Below are 18,113 nucleotides of genomic sequence, written 5' to 3' on the forward strand. Positions count from 1 at the left end.
TTTTTTTTTTGAATGAGTGTATCTATCCTGTCCATTTGATTGTTGAACTGTTAACTTGCATTGGTTGTGGAGGGATATTGCCATTGGTTGATATATCAGGGGTACAGAATATACACATCTAAGCAAGTGTCTGCATATCTTTGCTCATAACCTTGGTTCTCTGGACAAGGTTTACATTATTCCTGCTCAGGATTTTAAATTTATTCTACAAGACTGAGTAGATCTATTGTGGTTTGTATTTAGCAGTATGATTGCCACACTATCTTTTTATTATTTTGCCGATTTTTATCTGCAATGCCCATTTAAACAGGGCTGCTGTGTATGTGGTCTAAACATAAATGTTATCTATATAACTTAGGATGGCTATTTATGTGGTCCTTCTCAAAGATCACGGCTAGCTTTAAGCTATATCCCTGGAAGCTGCCGATTCCTCTCTCTTACCAATACTGATGTCCACTAAAAGTCATGCTTCAGCTAGCTTTTCCCTTTTCTGCAGTTAACTCTGAAGTTAGCGTCACAAATTGTTTTGAATAATGACTTCTATATTCTTATCTATTTTTAGTAGAATGCATCTTGTACTATTAAATGAAAACGGGAATATCAACTGGACTAAAATAAAATAAATGATTCATGACTTTTGTGCTTTGAAGGAGTTATTTCTGGTCTGAGCCTGTGGGATGTGGTTCTCTCCTCTACCCTTCTCTTCTCTTTCCTATCAATGATTGTAATTCTTTATCAACCTCTCTAATTTCCCTAGTAATAGTGTGGAGTAGCCTAGTGGTTAGTGCAGTGGACTCTGGGCAAGTCACTTAACCCTCCATTGCCCCTGGTACAAAATAAGTACCCGAATAGATGTAAACCGCTTTGAATGTAGTTGCAAAAAACCCCCTCAGAAAGGCGGTATATCAAGTGCCATTAACAAGATTCCATGCACAATCTCAAAAAGTAGCAACATTCCATGTAGAACCCCAAAGAATAGCAAGATTCCGGAATCCCAAGGAGTGGACGAGTAGCCTAGTGGTTGTTACTATTTGAGATTCGACGTGGACTGTTGCAAGTGGAGGAGTAGCCTAGTGGTTAGTGCAGCGGACTTTGATCCTGGGGAACTGAGTTCGATTGCCACTGCAGCTCCTTGCGACCCTGGGCAAGTCACTTATCCCTCCATTGCCCCGGGTGCCTGTATATACTATGTGAACCACTTTGAATGTAGTTCCAAAACCAGAGAAAGGCGGGGTATATATCAAGTCCCATTTCCCTTTCCCTATTTCAGATTCGATTCTAAATGGAATGTTGCTACTATTGAGATTCTGTTGCTATTATTTGAGATTCTACATGGAATGTTGCTACTCCACTAGCAACATTCCATGTAGAAGCCTACCCTTGCAGATCAGCAACGCGGCTGCGCAGGCTTCTGTTTCTGTGAGTCTGACGTGCAGGACGTCAGACTCACAGAAACAGAAGCCTGCGCGGCCGCATTGCTGATTTGCAAGGGCAGGCTTCTACATGGAATGTTGCTAGTGGAGGAGTAGCCTAGTGGTTAGTGCAGTGGACTCTGATTGTGGGGAACTGGGTTCAATTCCCACTGCAGCTCCTTGTGACTCTGGGCAAGTCACTTAACCCTCCATTGCCCCTGGTACAAAATAAGTACCTGAATATATGTAAACCACTTTGAATGTAGTTGCAAAAAAACCCTCAGAAAGGCGGTATATCAAGTGCCATTAACAAGATTCCATGCACAATCTCAAAGAGTAGCAACATTCCATGTAGAACCCCAAAGAATAGCAAGATTCCGGAATCCCAAGGAGTGGAAGAGTAGCCTAGTGGTTGCTACTATTTGAGATTCTACATGGAATGTTGCTAGTGGAGGAGTGGCCTAGTGGTTAGTGCAGTGGACATGGATCCTGGGGAAATGGGTTTGATTCCCACTGCAGCTCCTTGTGACTCTGGTCAAGTCACTTAACCCTCCATTGCCCCTGGTACAAAATAAGTACCTGAATATATGTAAACCGCTTTGAATGTAGTTGCAAAAACCTCAGAAAGGTGGTATATCAAGTCCCATTTCCCTTTCCCCCTTTCCCTAATTCTCCCCTTCTGTGTTAACCTTTACTTCCTCGTTATCTTTATTTTAGACTTTGTAAACCGCACAGATGTTTGCTCGATGGGCGGGGTAACAAAATATCTAACAAATTTGAAACTTGGAACAGTAATACGGTGCTTCCGGAAAAGAGGTCGGATTCATGCAAATGTACTTTCTTACCTATTACAGTAGTTGAAGGAGCGGTATCAGAAGACACTTTGAGAAGAAATTCCACCGCAGGAAGGCAGATCGATGAAAAGAACAAAGTGGGGAGAAATCCAACAGGTCAGTGATCACAAGACCCAACCAGCCCAGAAATGTACATAGGAAAAGAAGTAGACAGGAATACCTGAGTAGTATGAATTCAACAGAGATTTGCTCTGCAGGGTTTTGCTTTGGACAGAAAATGAACAAGGAGAAGATGATGCTAGGTAGGAAAGATATAAGGAACAGGGTTTAGACATGTAAAATATATACAAGACAGGCACAACAAGTGAGACAAGAATAGAGAAACATGCACACATGCAATTGCAGAGAAACATGCACACACGAGCACAAGGGATGCTCTAGCACTGGAGAATGAACCTGGAAGTCTGGCTTATGACTCCTATGTTCTTTCCCCAAGTCTGCCACTGACTCTTTGATTATAGCTATGTTGCTTCATTTCTGCATACTTTATTTCATCCAGATAACCAATAAAATTAACACTTTCAACCTGCAGAGTCAGGACTAGATTCAGGGGCCCTTTTACTAAGGTGCATAGGGCGCCTACAAGCATCTAATGCGTGTCAAATTGGAAACACCGTGTGCCCCTTGGGATAAATCCATTTTTGACGCATGTCCAAATCACGCGGTAGAAAATGTTTTCTATTTTCTACAGCATGGCGCTTACCCAGGTTTGTGCACACTGATGATTAGTGCTGGGTTAGCGCGTGAGACCTTACCGCTAACTCAGTGGGTGGCTGTAAGGTCTCAGGCCGAAAATGGACAAGCACTGATTTTAATTTTGCCACACACCCATTTTCGGCCACAAAAAAAAGGCCTTTTTTTCCAGGCGCGCCAAAAAAAAATGGACCTGCACATTTCTAAAACACGCACCTACACCAGCGCAGGCCATTTTTCTGCGGGCCTTAATAAAAAGCCCCCTCAGTAACTAGTGCTCCAAAAAAATCCACATGGAGCACCGTTTATAAAATAGCAATTAGATCCAATTTCCATGCCAAACTTTGGGTGTGAGGATTTAGACCGTCTGAAACCTGGTGTAAATCCAGGCGTATAATTTAGGTGCGAATTCCCGGTATTCAGTAATACTGCATGCATCTTTAGTGAATGCCCGTGATCCGCCCATGCACTTCCCAAGGCCACGCCCCAATTTGAGTTGCGCGCTATAAGATTTGCATGCGGATCTCTATATAAGTTACTTAGGAAGATATGTACAAAAATCCAAATTGTTGCCAATTAAATCCAATAATTGATCGTCCGCACCTAATTACTGGTGCTAATTGGCTCTTTAGCCAATTTAGTTGCACACATATTTCAGGATAGCGCATAATTGCCTGTGCAGAAATTTGCATACAATTTATAGAACCATGTCCAGGTCCAGTTTCAAATGAAGCTACATATGTGAATGGATGAGAGGTTTAAAACATGCACATTCTTATTTTGGGTAAAATGCATCACTTAAATGTTTTATTATGATTATTGTGTAGCATTTTGAGATACAAAAGGAAGAGTTTTATTCAGCCAAATTTGAGACTGAAAACTGAGAGACTCGACGTATCAAGGAATATTTGAAAATGTCCAATTAAAGTGCTAAATGAAGTGTCTTGGAAACATCAAACAGAGGTTTCAAGTTGAAGGTTTTTTTTGTTTCTCTCACGACTGTGACAAAACAATTTTGACATCAAGTATTTTAATCAGTCAATTATGTCACCGCTATCCTCTGCTAGCAGTTACATTTGCATCATAATTATTAATTTAAAAATCTCATGCTTTACTGCACAATAGCGAGGAGTGAAAAATGAGAATGCCTATGTTTTTAACCCCTTCCTGATTAGAATACTCAAGAAGGACCTTGTTTGGATGTGATATACGGAATAATGCCATATTATTCATGGTTCAGAATACTGTAAATTGGCTCTTCCACTTCAGAGTTAATGGCAATAGACAACCATGCTTATTCTATTTGAAAATAAAGGATTAAATAAGGGGGCTATAAATCTGAGAGCTGTGATCCCTTCTTGACAAGACTTTCTAGGGAACATTTAAATCTAATACGTGTAAAAGTCAATTATGTTCGCTTCTTTCTTAATAGAATCTGCAACTTTAAAAAAGAATCACATGTAACATTATCAGACTTGAGTTGCTCTACAAAGACCTTCTAATACACAACATATGACACAAAGGTGACCCTATAATGATGTGATATTGAGCAGGCTTCATACTTGGGTCGAGCTCTTGTGATAGCAAGTCATTTGGGAGGAGATTCTACATATGGTGCCTAAGAATTGGCTCTGAAATCAGTGCCGTCTAAGCATATTCTATAAGCGGAACCTAGATTTCAGCGCTGATATCTGTGCGCATCCATTTATGCCAATGAAAACCTGGTGTAAATCTCAGCGTGTAGATTTAGGTACACTAGAGGCTCATTTTCGAAAGAGAAGGGCGCCCATCTTTCGACACAAATTGGGAGATGGTCGTCCTTCTCCCAGGGTCACCCAAATCGGCATAGTCAAAAGTCGATTTTGGAAACCCTCAACTGCTTTCCGTCGCGGGGATGATCAAAGTTCCCGGGGCGTGTCGGAAGTGTAGCGAAGGCGGGACTGAGGCGTGCTTAACAGATGGGCATCCTCGGCCGATAATGGAAAAAAAGAAGGGCATCCTTAGTCGACTTTACTTGGTCCTTTTTTTTAAATAACGAAGCCACAAAAATGTGCCATAAATGACCAGGTGACCACCGGAGGAAATCGGGGATGCCTCCCCCCCTACTCCCCAAATGGTCACTAACCTCCTCCCTCACTAGAAAAAAAAACTTTAAAAATATTTTTTCCAGCCTCTAAGCCAGCCTCAAATGTCATACCCAGCTCCATCACAGCAGTATGCAGGTCCCTGGAGCAGTTTTAGTGGGTGCAGTGCACTTCAGCCAAGCGGACCCAGGCCCATCCCCCCACTTGTTACACTTGTGGTGGTAAATGTGAGCCCTCCAAAACCCACCACAAACCCACTGTACCCACATCTAGGTGCCCCCCTTCAATCCTAAGGGCTATGGTAGTGGTGTACAGTTGTGGGGAGTGGGTTTGGGGGGGGGGGGGGGCTCAGCACACAAGGTAAGGGAGCTATGCACCTGGGAGCTTTTTCTGAAGTCCACTGCAGTGCCCCCTAGGGTGCCCGGTTGGTGTCCTGGCATGTGAGGGGGGCCAGTGCACTCCGAATGCTGGCTCCTCCCACGGCCAAAGGGCTTGGATTTGGTCGTTTCTGAGATGGGCGTCCTCGGTTTCCATTATCGCCGAAAATCAGGTACGACCATCTTTAAGGTCGACCTAAATGTGGAGATTTGGGCATCCCCAACCATATTATCGAAACAAAAGATGGCTGCCCATCTTGTTTCGATAATACGGGTTTTCCCACCCCTTCGCGGGGACGTCCTGCGAGGACGCAATCAGGAATACTTGGGTGCCCCGTTCGATTATGCCCCTCCAGGTCATATTCTACAACTAGGTGCCTACATTTTGGAACACCCACAAAATGCACATTTCCAGCCCATAACCACACCTCTTTTTGCCTGCGCATATTAGAAGTTTGACATACATCATTACAGAATATGCTTAGTGAGTTGTGCGCCTAAATTCTAATCATTGCCAATTAGTTATTATTGCTTGTTAAGTGCTGATATGAGCACTCAGCTTGTTAAGCCAATTAAGTTACATGCAACATTATAGAATCTGCGTTGAGCTTGGCGCCTAAATCTAAGCGCACTATATAGAATCCAGGGGCTGGCGCTTGATTGTGGTGCCTATTGACTGTAATTACATACGTATTCACATTATATTATATTTTGAGTGTGCTTTGTTATTGGTTTTAATGGTCTCTGCCCCCAACATTATGAGCCCGTGAGAAGTGTTTTGAACTACAAAGATCTCCAACAGATCCACCATTTTGATTCTCCTGAGCAGTGGCGTAGCTACGTGGGGCCAGGGGGTCCTGGGCCCCCGTAGATTTGGCCCAGGACCCCTCTGCTGATGACCCGCCCAACTTCCCTCCCGCCGCCAACCCGCCGTCACCGTCGCCTGCCTTTGCTGACGAGGGACCCCAATCCCCGCCAGCCGAGGTCCTCTTCTTCTCGCAAAAGTCTTCCTTCTGTTTCTGACGTCCTGCACATTGTATGTGCAGGACGTCAGACTCACAGAAGGAAGGCTTGCAGATCAGCTGATCTGCAAGACTTCGTTCTGTGAGTCTGACGTCCTGCATGACGTCAGAAACAGAAGGAAGCCTTTTGCGAAAAGAAGAGGACCTCGGCTGACGGGCGTTGGGGTCCCCCGCCAGCAAAGGTAGGCGACGGTGGGTTGGCGGAGGGAGGGGGGGCTCGAGAGGGTCTGCGGCAGGGGGGGGGTGAAGTCGGCAATGGCGGGGGGTCGGCAGTGGCAGGGGGGGTGTCGGCGGCACCAGGGGGGAGGGGCCTAAAATGTGCCCCCTCACCTCTGGCTCTGGACCCCCCTCTCGCTGGTCCGGCTACGCCCCTGCTCCTGAGTGAACAGAGCTTCTAAAATACCTCCAAAAGTAAGAAAACTATTAAAACAATCAGTCTTATTCACATTTGTCAGCTATATTTGTATATTTGCTCCCATATGTATGTAATAGTTGTAACTTTGTATAAGTGACTCATTCTAATCTCTCTCTCAATATATATATATATATATATATATATATATATATATATATATATATATATAGAGAGAGAGAGAGAGAGAGAGAGAGAGAGAGAGAGAGAGACAGACAGACAGACAGACAGACAGACAGATATTAGAAAGAGTTATATAAATATACCAAACTGTGACCAAAGGGACTAATAACATGGCAACTGTGCTGTGAGTAGTTAGTTCAGCTTACTGAATCCATTCACATCCTGGGAGCTAGAAGAAAATGCTTCGTCGTTATGGATGGCACCCAGTTTGCTAGAATTCTTATCTGACGTGGCAACGGGCCCCATTTCCCTTTGGGTGCTGCTCTGAGTCTCCTTTTGCTTCTTAGCTAATTTTCTTGAGAAAGAGAAGAAAAGAACAGAACAGCAGTTAGGAATATAAGACAATCTGGATGCACACTGTAGAGAGCGTTTCAACTGCCAATGCGAGCACCTTTGGAACATATCTGAACTGTGCATGTCCAACAAAATATGGGGGGGTCATGTTAAAAGGTTTAGGTGTCATTTACACGTATAAAAATGATTTAACGGTGTAAATAGACATACACATGAAAGTAGAAATTTTACAAAAGCTGCTATTTACATCCACAGACTTCAAAGGAATATGCTCTGTGCATGGCTTGAGCATAACTTAGGGTTATTTTACTTAGGTGAGCTGGCGTTTTTAGCGTGCGTTAAAAATAGGCACGCGCTAAATGCTAAAGATGCCAATGTATTCCTATGGGCGTCTTTAGCGTTTAGCACGTGCCTATTTTTAACGCACGATAAAAACAACAGCGCGCCTAAGTAAAAGACATGGCTTAGACTCTATCTATATGGATCTCCTTTCAAATTGGTAGGACTCTTCCCACTCAAAATGTAAATTTTCATCAAAATCCGAGGTGGTTTCGTTGTATGTTACTGTGCGACACTTCTAACACACTCCTTCCTAGATGATATATAGTCGATTTCCTGTAAATCTTAACTTTAAACACAAATCTTCTAGAAAGGGGATTCACAAAAGGTTTTAAAGATTAAAGACTTTAAAGAGATGAGAATTCTTGGCACGGAAAAATGCCTCTGTTTATCAACGGACTGGATATCTTTCAACTCAACAGACTCACTGAACTGACTCTTCATTGGCCAAAACCCCGATTTGCTTGCTTGTTTCTCTTTACAGTTCTTTCTCAATTATTGCTTAATTTTTATTTCTTATTTTTTTGTTTTTTAGTATTGGAAGCAAATATAGCTGAAAGCAAAAAAGACCCACATTTCACTTATCTTCAGGTCTCAACCAGCCTACGAGTCCCGTTTCACCTTTGTATCTACATCGGCTTCATCAGGGAAAAACTTTGTCGTTCAGACTATACTTCCAACATTTCTTTGTGAGTGTCCTTTCCTCTGTCCGCTGTTACTTCTCTTCTGTGTACTGTTTACATGTATATACATCTGTTGGTCTATGACATTCTCGGTGCGGCAACTGAGAGAAAGCCCACTCAATTCTTATTTATTTGGGTTTTACTCATACCTTTTCAGCAGTAGCTCAAGGTGAGTTACACTCAGGTACAATGGAGGGTTAAGTGACTTGCCCAAGATCACAAGGAGCAGCAATGGGATTTGAACTGACCATCTCTGGATGTTAGGACCACAGCTCTAACCATTAGACCACTCCATAATCTAGTACATATATGGAAGGGGGGCATGGGTGGGCAATGGCTGGATGTACTGGATACGTGTGTAACTTACAGTGTTCTGATATGGTGTACATGTTTGTGCGTGACATCTTTTTCCTGTATTCTATAATGGTGCTTGCTTTTTTGGCCATTGTAGGGCAGTATATCTACGAGGTCCATATTTAAAGCAATTTAATCGGGCAGGAGAGGTTGCTGGCTGGTTAGATCGCTTATGCAAGGCTATCCACTGATATTCAGTGACAACTGGATGTCAGCACTAGCCGCTAAAATGAAAGAATGACAAAGGGCAGGAGGCTGTGGGGTTGGATCACAATGAAAATTGACAGAGGGGATTGCCCTCTCTTGATATAATCCTCCCATTTCACAGAAAATCCACCCCCTTAGTCAGTCCTGCTTAGTTTGGTTCATCCATCAAAATCATGATGAATCCCACCCTTCCAGTCCAAACTCCTCTTTAAAGTGTAGAGAGGGTTATTTTCTAAATGCCAGCATTAGGGGAATAACCAATAATAATGGACTCCTTCGACAGATTTTCAATGTCACCAAAACATTAAATATAATCTCATTTAAAATGAATATTATTATAGATGATTAATATCGAGATTATTGTTTTTCCCAGAGTTCCAGGTATTACTCCTAAAGTTTTCCTCAGAAATATTTCCTCAAATTATTACTTTAAAAGGAGTGAAGCCTGTGAAAACTGGGATTACTTTAATCAGTGAGATCTGAATTAGAGACTTAAGTATATGTACTGTTAAATAACTTCTGGTTTTTAAAAGAGAAAGAATGTAATCAGATGTATTATTTCTAACTAATATTGGACAATAAGTATGTTTTTCAATGAAATGATTTGACTACACACCGCATTGGCCTTGAAGAAGCCAACCAGATGATCAATGTGGAATAATGAATTAGACGAGTAATATCTGGGGATAATCAGGCTAATACCACGGTTTTTTTTATCTGTTTAATCGATCTCCTTATCTTGTTTCACTCTCCCTATTTAGTGGTCTAAGGAAGAGAATAGAATTACCTGACTGAAATAATTCCTACATATTACTTTCTCTGTATTTCCAGCAAGTTGTTTTATCGCTTGTAAAAATTTAAATGGTTATAAATAAAAAATTAAAAAACAATATATAATCTCATTTCAAATCAAAGAAGACATCTAAATAGGTCCTCATATATACAACCCTGTAGTGCAAAAGTATGTTTACTGTGGGGCAAAACTTAGTGTGCATGAAATTATTTTTTTCCATATTACATTCCTGCTTTATTGTCTACTGACACCAGATCTGCTGTATCGTTTGTTTGCCTTTTTGTCTTTATCCTAGAATGGCAAAGCACAGACCAAAAGGAAGATGGCAACATTGCTGACACTGAGAAGAGACAGATTTTACCACTCTAGAAAGCCATTATTTTTAGTAATAAATGACTGTAGCTGAGCTAGGAGGTTCTGGTAGGATTCAAAAGTGCCTTTGTCTTCAGAGGGGAAAGTTCTCCAACTGAACTGTGAATGTGATACCATTTGAGGGACTCCAGCCTTAAGTACTTCATTTCATAGGGCAGCTACATACTGTTCCTTTTATCTAAAGATCCCTTATTTGCAAAATCTCATTATCTGAGAAATTTCTGACACCTGCAGGCAGTGGCGTAGCCAAGGATGGGCCTGGGTGGGCCTAGGCCCACCCACTTTGGACTCAGGCCCACCCAGTAGCAGCACATCTATGATGTGGTTGGCAGGGATTCCGAAGCCCCACTAGCTGAAAACTCCCAACAACTGTCCCTCCTGCATACCTTGTAAATAGCAGATCTTCACCTGCAGCAAGCAGCGACTGATACATACTGCTCACACCGGCCCCATAGCCTTCCTTCTGACATATTCCCGCCTATGCAGAAACAGGAAGTTGCAGCAGTGGGAAGGCTGTAGGGCCAGCGTGACCAGTGTGTATTAGTTGCTTCTCACTGCCAGTGAAAATCTGCTATTTAAAAGGTATGCGGGAGAGGGGGGATGTTTGAGACCATATTGCATGCGGGCAAGAGAAGGAGAGACCAAATCACCTGTAGGACTGGGTGGGGTTCTTCTGCCCATCCATCTTGGGCCCAGGCCCACCCAAAATTGGGTGTCTGGCTACGCCTCTGCCTGCAGGCACAACCATCCTGGAGTCTTCCCAAAGGGGAGGGAGATGAGGAATTGGCTATGATTACTAGGAGGTGAACTCCAATTGGCCATACTTTTTCATTATCCAGAAATGCATCGGTATTGGCTGTGCAAGAGAAAAGATACACTGCCATCGTACTAAGAATGTATATTACACTAGATCTTAAAAAGTGGGTTATATCCAGGTATGAATCATTACTTTGCTTATTTCATGGTTTCTCTACATTTACTTTTCTGCTCTTTCCTTTTACTTTTTAATCATTCTCTTGTTTTCCTTTTTCCTCATACCTTCCTTTCTCTCCAATAGGGCTGCAGCAGTTTTTGCAGAAGAGACACTGAAAGGAACCAATAGCATCCGCCAAGCACCCCTGTAGTCCAGAGCCAGGGGAACGTTATCACAGCCCCGCAATGCATCTTAGGTCTAACTCCAGCTTTCTTACATTTCATGCTATGGAAGATAGGTAAGCACTGCTCTGTAATCTTTTCTCCTATAGCTGTACAACAACAGTCCCAGCACATGCACATGCACACTCACACACACACACACACACACATACACACACACACACACACACACACACACACACACACACAAAATAGAGAATGGTAAGATCAGTATCAGTGTTCAAAACCCAGAACAGAGTGAAAAACACTCTCTTGCCAGGAACAGTGGAAAAATGTGCAATCTCATAAGTACATAAGTATTGCCATACTGGGAAAGACCAAAGGTCCATCGAGCCCAGCATCCTGTTTCCAACAGTGGCCAATCCAGGTCACAAATACCCGGCAAGATCCCAAAAATGTACAAAACATTTTACACTGCTTATCCCAGAAATAGTGGATTTTCCCCATTTAATAATGGTCTATGGACTTTTCCTTTAGGAAGCCGTCCAAACCTTTTTTAAACTCCGCTAAGCTAACCATCTTTACTACATTCTCTGGCAACGAATTCCAGAGTTTAATTACACGTTGAGTGAAGAAATATTTTCTCTGATTTGTTTTAAATTTACTACATTGTAGCTTCATCGCATGCCCCCTAGTCCTAGTATTTTTGGAAAGTGTGAACAGACGCTTCACATCTACCCATTCCACTCCACTCATTATTTTATAGACCTCTATCATATCTCCCCTCAGCCGCCTTTTCTACAAGCTGAAGAGCCCTAGCCGCTTTAGCCTTTCCTCATAGGGAAGTTGTCCCATCCCCTTTATCATTTTCATCGCCCTTCTCTCCACCTTTTCTAATTCCACTATATCTTTTTTGTATTGCGGTGACCAGAACTGAACGCAATATTCGAGGTGCGGTCGCACCATGGAGCGATACAAAGGCATTATAACATCCTCATTTTTGTTTTCCATTCCTTTCCTAATAATGCCTAACATTCTATTTGCTTTCTTTGCCGCAGCAGCACATTGAGCAGAAGGTTTCAACGTATCATCAACGACGACACCTAGATCCCTTTCTTGGTCCGTGACTCCTAATGTGGAACCTTGCATGACGTAGCTATAATTCAGGTTCCTCTTTCCCACATGCATCACTTTGCACTTGCTCACATTAAACGTCATCTGCCATTTAGACGCCCCGTCTCCCAGTCTCGAAAAGTGCTACTGATTGCAAGAAAGAGAGAAGAGAGAACAAGAATAAAGAGAGAGAGAGGAGAGGGAAAGAGATACAGAAAAGAGAGAAAGCAAGTAAGAAAGAGACAGAAAGAGAGCAAGAAAAGAGAGAGAGAGAGAGAATGAGAATGAATATTCCTTCTTCATTAAATGGCTAAAACGACCTTTGTAATTAGTAGCTCTTAATTTCTGAAACCAAGAGGATCTGCACAGAGCCACACTAACGATTTTAGTCCAATCATTTAATTATGTAAAACAAACACAAGTGCTTCTTATAAGAGGCTAATACTTATTGTAGATGCACATCATACACTAATGAAACACTGGCTTGGATCACAACGAAAACCTGAGTCTACATAACCTCAGTGTGGGGTATTTGCATGGGTCATTACTATGATCTTTTTTTTTTTTTGGAGTGGAGGAGTGGCCTAGTGGTTAGGGTGGTGGACTTTGCTCCTGAGGAACTGAGTTTGATTCCCACTTCAGGCACAGGCAGCTCCTTGTGACTCTGGGCAAGTCACTTAACCCTCCATTGCCCCATGTAAGCCACATTGAGCCTGCCATGAGTGGGAAAGTGCAGGGTACAAATGTAACTAAAATATAAATATAAAAAAATCTCTCACTCTTTGCCTTGGAAATAAGAGGGGCTATAGTACCAGTTTTAAGTTATTTGGGTCTGTCTGCACTTGGATATGCAAGTGCATGTGGAGCTGGACCACAAGGAGCACATTTTTGCGAATTTTTTTAGATTCTTTATATACCAACTTTCTGTGGTACAATCAAAGCAGTTTACAGATTTCTTTGTCCCTAGTGGGCTTAGAAATGGCAGTAAATACTAACACGTACTTATCGCACATTAAAAGCCACTTATCACAGGACGCGATCAGGTGTCCCGTGGTAGTTTTGGAATTGGCGCATGCTTCCCACACGTCAATAAATAGATTTTATTTTTTAGCACAGGGTGTGTTTGGAGGCGGAGAGTAGGTGGGCCCTGCGCTAATTTGTTACTGCGAGGGCTTTGGCGCTCGCCGACCAATTAGCGTGACATTAGCGCTGAGCCCTTACTGCCTACAAAATAGGTGACAGTAAGGACTCATGCGGTAATGGCTACACGCTAATTGAGAAATTTCTCCATTGTACAGTTCGACACTGCAACATCAGAGATTTACCAAGATCCCTGAGGTAGGCCTTTGGGCCAAAACACGGCTGTGTCGGGTCGTTTTAAAAGTATCCTCAATAAAGACTTCTATGCTATCCTCCCTGGCTTTACCTCACTTTGTCTTCTTTACATCTCACGGCTTTGTGAGGTTTTTATCCTCCTTTTTTGGTTGTTTAGCACTGTATAATTATCATTGTTTGAAAAAAAAGGGGGTATCGGGTTACTATGACATCATAGTGATGTAGAATTTTGAAAACAAATTCTCTGGACCTAAACCCCTTGGACTACCGTATCTGGGGAGTAATGTTGGAGGCCTATTACAGGCTCCTCCCAAAGCAGCAAATAATCGCCAAACTCAAGGAAGCGCCACAGATGATCTGGAACAGCCTGACACAGGGACCAATCGACAAGACTTAAAGGCCCTTTTACTAAGCCACGTAATCGTCTGAGTTACTGCTCGGCTACTGTGTGGATCTGGTGGTAATTTCATTTTTGGCGCTCGCCTGATATGCACGTCTGAAAATTAATTTTTAATTTCAACTGCACGTATTGGGGGCACATGCCAAGTGGCATTTGATGCACATATGTCATTACTGCCCGGTTACCGCGTGAGTTTTTACCGCTAGGTCAATGGCTGGCAGTAAGAACTCAGACCCAAAATGGACGCGCGGAAAGTTTCATTTTGCCGCACGTTCATTTTAGGCAAATTTTTTTTTAAAAGGCATTTTTTTACAAGTGCGCTGAAAAATGATTCTGTGTGTGCCCAAAATACGCCTGTGTTAAAGCTGGGGTGGACACTTTGAGAAGTCACAGCGACTGCAAAATTCTGACACATCGTTAATTGTATCATTTGAGTAACGTTATTTTAGTGTGTTTAAGCTCGAACATTTTTAACACGCAAAAATCGTTAAACAGTAATACTAAAACATCTGTAACATCAACGTAGCTTAAGATAATTAAACGTTGTTTAAAAGTAATATGTAAGTATGATGACTGAATAAATACGTAACATTTCTTATTGAAATTCAAAGCGGTTGCTGAGAATACTGCAAAAAACTCTAGGGGGTTACTTTTTACGCCTCACCTTGTAGATAAATTTTGGCTTTATTAACTTATATGAACAAAATGTATTTATTCACTAGCAGCAAATTTGCGGTTTGCTTTAAAAATTCACCAGATTATGTATTGATATCCCATACTGAATAATCTTGTGTGAAGGAAAATAAAATAATCCTTTTCCCTTTTGTTACATAAATCTATCACAGACAGAATATGTACTGTTAAAAATAAAAGTAATAAAAAGAATGATGACAAGTTTGACTGGATGAAATTCTGCCTTGAGCAGTGAACATTCAACATTTAAACTGTTAGCAAAAAAAACGAGAATACGGATATGTTACTAGGCAACCTCCACTGATTTTTCTTCTTTTTGTCTGGAGGGAATATTTAAGGACTGACATTCAGCTTGTGGCAGTCAGCACGTATAAAAACGCTTAGCTGCTGTGGTTAAAAAATATACCGGATATTCTTTGCCAGAATCTGGTTATCACCCAGCGATAAATCGGTGAAAATCAGCTCAGATTGGCCATTTGTATGCATTTAGTAGCGATTTGCAGCATTTTTGCTAACTTTTGTCAATTAACTATCCAAATTCTAACCCCCAAATTCTATATATCACACCTTAATTTCAAATCTATGCTGAAAACTCACCTTTTCACTGCTGCCTTTAGCTCCTAGCCAATACTCAATTGCCCTCCCCTTGTCCCTTCCTTCCTTCTCACCCATTACTTCCCTCACCCGTAACTGTCTTGTCTGTCTGTATTATTTAGATTGTAAGCTCTTTTGAGCAGGGACTGTCTCTTTATGTCAGGTGTTCAGTGCTACGTGCATCTGGTAGCGCTTTACAAATGCTAATAATAATAATAATTTCTGCGAAGAAATTGAAGCGTATTCTATAATAATGCGTATAACTTAATTGGTTAGCTAGCTAATCACTGCTGTTAATTGTCATATTAACAATACATTATCAGCACCAATTGGCATTAAGATTTACGCAGAGAACTCCCTAAGCGTATTCTGTAACGTGGTGCGCTTAAATTCTAAGTCGCATAGTTGAAAAGGGGTGTGGGCATGTCTAAAATCTATACACCAGCTCTGCACCTAATTTAGGCATCAGGATTTGCGCGAAGTAAAACATGGCCTAAATGGATGCAACCAAATTTGGCCATGTGGAGAGACGCTCGGCATAATTCTATATACCACACGGAAATTTAAGCCTATTCTATAAAATTTAAGGGCCCTGTTTACTAAGCCGCGCTGTACGCATGTTAAAGTTTTAGTGCACGCTAATGCTAGAGACACACGTGGAGGGGCATTTTTGAATGGGGACGACCATCTCTAAGGGCGCCCAACTATAAGGACGGTGCCACGAAGGGACGGGGCAATGCGTATTATCAAAACATGATGAACGTCCATCTTTCGTTTCGATAATACGTTCGGGGATGCCCAAATCTTGACATTTAGGTCGTCCTCAGTTTTCGGCGATAATGGAAGCCAAAGACATCTATCTCAAAAACGTCCAAATCCAAGCTCTTTGGTCGCGGGAGGAGCCAGCATTTCTAGTGCACTGGTCCCCCTCACATGCCAGGACACCAACTGGGCACCCTAGGGGGCACTGCAGTGGACTTCAGAAATTGCTTCCAGGTGCATAGCTGCCTTACCTTGGGTGCTGAGCCCCCAACCCACCCCCCCCCACCCCCAGGTCCACCTGCCTGAAGTACACTGCACCCACTACAACTGCTCCAGGGACCTGTATACTGCTGCAATGGACCTGAGTATGGCATTTGAGGCTGGCAAAAAAGTATTTTTAAACTTGTTTTTTATGGTGGGAGGGGGTTAGTGACCACTGGGGGAGTAAGGGGAGGTCATCCCCAATTTCCTCCGGTGGTCATCTGGTCAGTTCGGGCACCGTTTTGAGGCTTGGTCGTGAAAAAAAAATGGACCAAGTCGGCCAAGTGCTCGTCAGGGACGCCCTTCTTTTTTCTATTATCGGCCGAGGACGACCATCTCCTAATTATGCCCCAGTCCTGCCTTCGCTACCCTGCCGACATGCCCCTGTGAACTTTGGTTGTCCCCGCTACGTAAAGCAGTCGAGGGTGTCTAAAAATCAGCTTTTGATTATGCCGATTCGGACAACCTTGCGAGAAGGACGCCCAGCTCCTGATTTGTGTCAAAAGATGGGTGTCCTTCTCTTTCGAAAATAAGCGTGATAGGAATATATGGGTGTCTCTAGCATTAGTGCGCACTACAGTGTTAGCGTGCCTACAGTGCGGCTTAGTAAACATGGCCGTAGGTGTACTATAAAGAATACACCTAGGTGTATTTTTTTCCCATGCGGATTTTTTTAGGCACCATATATGGAATCCCCTTAACTGGATATCCTCTGGCTCTACCCAATCTCTGCCTATGGACCACCCTACTACTGTCTCCAAAGTCAAAGCAGTGAGGCTGTCAGAGGGAATATTCAGCAGCGTTAAGGGCTGGATTCAGCAAATGGCAAGCTCGTCACAGAATAATGCTCAACAGTGAATCTTGTGCCCAATGTTGGGTGTGAGGGACTTACATCAACTGAAACCTGGTGTAAATCCTAGGCATAGGTTACGAACGGATCCTTGGTATTCAGTAATGCCAAGTGCATCTAAAGAGGCCCTTTCACAAAGACGTTGAATGGGCCTATGTGCATGCAGTGCTGGTCAAATCAGCATTATCACCTGGCTAGCTCACGCACCTGGTGCTAATTCCGAGTTTGACGCACACCAAAAAACACGTGGTAGAAAATAATTTTCTTTTTTCTACCACAGGGGCGTGCCTGGCGGTAATCGGCAGTTAGCGCGCTCTGGATGGTTACCGCTAAGTCAATGGGTGGCGTTAAGGGCTCAGGCTGGGAAATAGATACGCACTGGTTTTGATTTTGCCGCATGTCCATTTCCCAGCCCCACCCCCCAAAAAACCCTTTTTTCCAGATGCGCTGGAGAAATGGTTCCGCGCGCATCCAATACACTCGCCAACACTACCGCAGCCTTTGTAAAAGGGCCCCTTAGTGAATGCCCCTGGCCTGCAATGCCCCTCCTATGGCCAAGCTATAAAATTTGCACGTGGATTTTTAAAGAATAGTGCTTAGCAAGATGTGCGTGCAAATCCAAACTGTTGTCAATTAATGCCAATAATTGGCTAATGCCCAAATAGACATTAATTAGCTCATTAGCTAATTTAGGGGGTTTCTTACAAAGGCATAGTAGTGTTTTTAGTGCACGCTAAATGCTAGAGATGTCCATAGGAATATATGAATTACGCAATTTAAACAGTATCGTTACAAGCTTAGTGGAGGGGGTTTATCATTAATTAATCCTTAAGAGTACCCAGCTCCAGTCACTCCTTATCAATGTCCTTTATATAGTACTTAAAGGGTTCTGAGAATTGGATCCATCAGATAGTCATGTCACCACCATTCA

At 42.6% G+C, this 18,113-nt stretch overlaps 1 protein-coding gene across 1 annotated transcript in view; it reads right to left on the reverse strand.

Moving 5' to 3' along the window:
• The window catches only part of PTPRT (protein tyrosine phosphatase receptor type T), a 708,336-nt gene that overhangs the window by 121,525 nt on the left and 568,698 nt on the right, over window positions 1–18,113 (reverse strand). Inside the window, exons 15-16 of the mRNA XM_030212174.1 lie at window positions 7,184–7,332; window positions 2,427–2,504 (exon numbers count right to left, since the gene is read on the reverse strand). Coding sequence (XP_030068034.1) covers window positions 2,427–2,504; window positions 7,184–7,332 — 227 coding nt within the window. The remainder of the gene's footprint in view (window positions 1–2,426; window positions 2,505–7,183; window positions 7,333–18,113) is intronic.

Source organism: Microcaecilia unicolor, chromosome 8 (assembly GCF_901765095.1).
Source record: "Microcaecilia unicolor chromosome 8, aMicUni1.1, whole genome shotgun sequence".
Lineage (NCBI taxonomy): Eukaryota > Metazoa > Chordata > Amphibia > Gymnophiona > Siphonopidae > Microcaecilia > Microcaecilia unicolor.